Source organism: Cyprinodon variegatus, unplaced genomic scaffold (assembly GCF_000732505.1).
Source record: "Cyprinodon variegatus isolate N-32 unplaced genomic scaffold, C_variegatus-1.0 Scaffold118, whole genome shotgun sequence".
Lineage (NCBI taxonomy): Eukaryota > Metazoa > Chordata > Actinopteri > Cyprinodontiformes > Cyprinodontidae > Cyprinodon > Cyprinodon variegatus.
The window spans coordinates 452783-454845 of record NW_015150571.1 but is presented as its reverse complement, the minus strand read 5'-3'; the positions used below and the strand labels follow the sequence as shown (position 1 = coordinate 454845).

The window sequence follows — 2063 nt, the reverse complement described above, 5'->3', positions numbered from 1 at the left end:
TTTTTTTAGGACGTGTCACTGAATGACAGGTAAATTTAGCTCTCTGCTCTGACCAGGCCGTTATTGTCATAAAACGGGACAGATGGACCCAGCATTCAATGTGAGACAGTCAATAGGAAAGTTCAAAACATTTATTAAAACGAAACAGACTCAAAAGGAACAGAAGCCCGGAGCTGTGGGACTGCGGACCATAGTGGCTGCAGAAAGGGGACAGGGAACCGGCGAATCACTGATACTCTGGAAGGAGAAACAGAGGTACATGACCACGATTATCTGACCGAATATGATTATCCAAGTGAGTCATTTACCAGGCCATCCTCTCAATCATGGGCAGGATCAGCCGATGCATTGCCGACGAGATGCGTCTCTGAGCCGTCCGAAGTGTCCCCGATACAGCAACCCCAGTGAGCAGGCAGGTATCCGATCAAGGTCAGGGATTCAGATCAGACAGGAACAGTTTTGGACTGTTCCTGTCTGATCTGATCTGATCTGTTCCTGTCCTCACCCCGGTCAGGGGTTCTGACCCACAAAGGAGTGGACAGACCAGGTTCCAGGAATCCACAGAGCATGAAGGCAGGTTTAGAGTCCCGTGCGTTGAGCAACCAGCTCAGACAGAAACGCACCGATGAAGACAGGCAGAATCCAGCAGGAGTCCAAAGGGGGTTCAGGCAAACAGATCAGACAAGAACAGACAGAACCAGTGGTTGAGAGGGAACAGACTCAGGAAATCAGAAACACTAGGAAACGCTGAAAAGCTCTCACCACCGGCTAGGGAATAAACTCGCCTGGAGACAAAGGCTTGAGAATAATCTCCTTACTGGAACAGGGATATAAACCTTGGGAATAAATCTAACCAACAACGCAAACAGAAATCAAATCTCGGTGCGGTCAACACAAATATAAAGCAGAACCAACAGGTGGATGAAATGAGTTATAATTAGGAGCCAGGCAGAATAAAGCAAGTAAATGACAATTAAGGCCAGCTATCAGGGTAGATCATAACAGTTATTACTCATAGATGTGATCTAAACAACTTCACATTAGCTGTACATTTAGGTTTTACTTCCACTGGAAGACTAACCTTTGGGGTGAGGTATTGACCAGCCTTTCATATGTTTTCTGCCGCTGCTGAATTAAATCCTTTAAAGGTATAATGGAGGATGTTCTTTTTCCGGGTGGATTATCAAAATAAGTGATCCTCCTAATTGTCAATCATTTTGGTGACATGTTTACGTAAGGACGTCCTACTTGCTCGTCCCCACTTTCACCTATGCCGAGAATTACCTCCCCTCTCACACACTGATGAGAAGCACGTTTTAGTGGATCCTCTAAAGGCAACTAACAGAATGAGATAAATAAAAATTTACTTCGGTCTTCAAAATATTACATGTTTTTATTTTTTATTGCTCATTCCTAAGGAACAAATTATGACTCAGCAATTTGATCAGAAGTGAAAATCAGCCTTTGCAGCCATAACCCTTTACCTTTCACAGTATTCCTGGGGTAAGCCTGTTATCGTGTCATTCAGTACAAAGAGGAACCTGTCAGAGTTCATTTAGTTAATAAGTATCTGTGCAGAGCACCTGTTTAAAAGACCACAGCTTGTTTTCCTGCAGACCCACAGCCACCATGGAGCTGAGTCTCTCTGTATGCATTCTGCTACTACTTTGTGGAACAAGGAGCTCAAACGGAGGAAAGATTTTGGTGTGGTACACAGAGGCCAGCCACTGGCTAAACATGAAGCCTGTACTGGAGACCCTGGTCGACAGAGGACACCAGGTGACCGTTTTGATCCCAAGCACATCATTATTCCTGAACAGCAGCGAACCTTCTCGCTTCTAGTATGAATCTTTTAACGTGCCCCTCTCAAGAGATGTTTAGGAAAAGTTTGTTGATGAGATCCTACATTTTAATATGTATGAAATGGATTCCATGAATACTGTTCAGATTTACCTGAAATTCATTAATCAAATGAAGCATGACTTGCAGATATCTTTAAAGTTTTTGGATGGGGTGGTAAAACCCGAAAGCATCAGGAAAAAAGCTAATGGAAGCAAAGTACG

The 2063-nt window shown here is 43.8% G+C and overlaps 1 protein-coding gene across 1 annotated transcript in view; it reads left to right on the top strand.

The window, feature by feature from the left end:
• The first annotated feature begins 1629 nt into the window (after nucleotides 1-1629).
• The window catches only part of LOC107085178 (UDP-glucuronosyltransferase 2C1-like), a 16971-nt gene continuing 16537 nt past the window's right edge, over nucleotides 1630-2063 (top strand). The window contains exon 1 of the mRNA XM_015375376.1: nucleotides 1630-1779. Within this exon, the coding sequence (XP_015230862.1) occupies nucleotides 1630-1779 (150 nt within the window). The remainder of the gene's footprint in view (nucleotides 1780-2063) is intronic.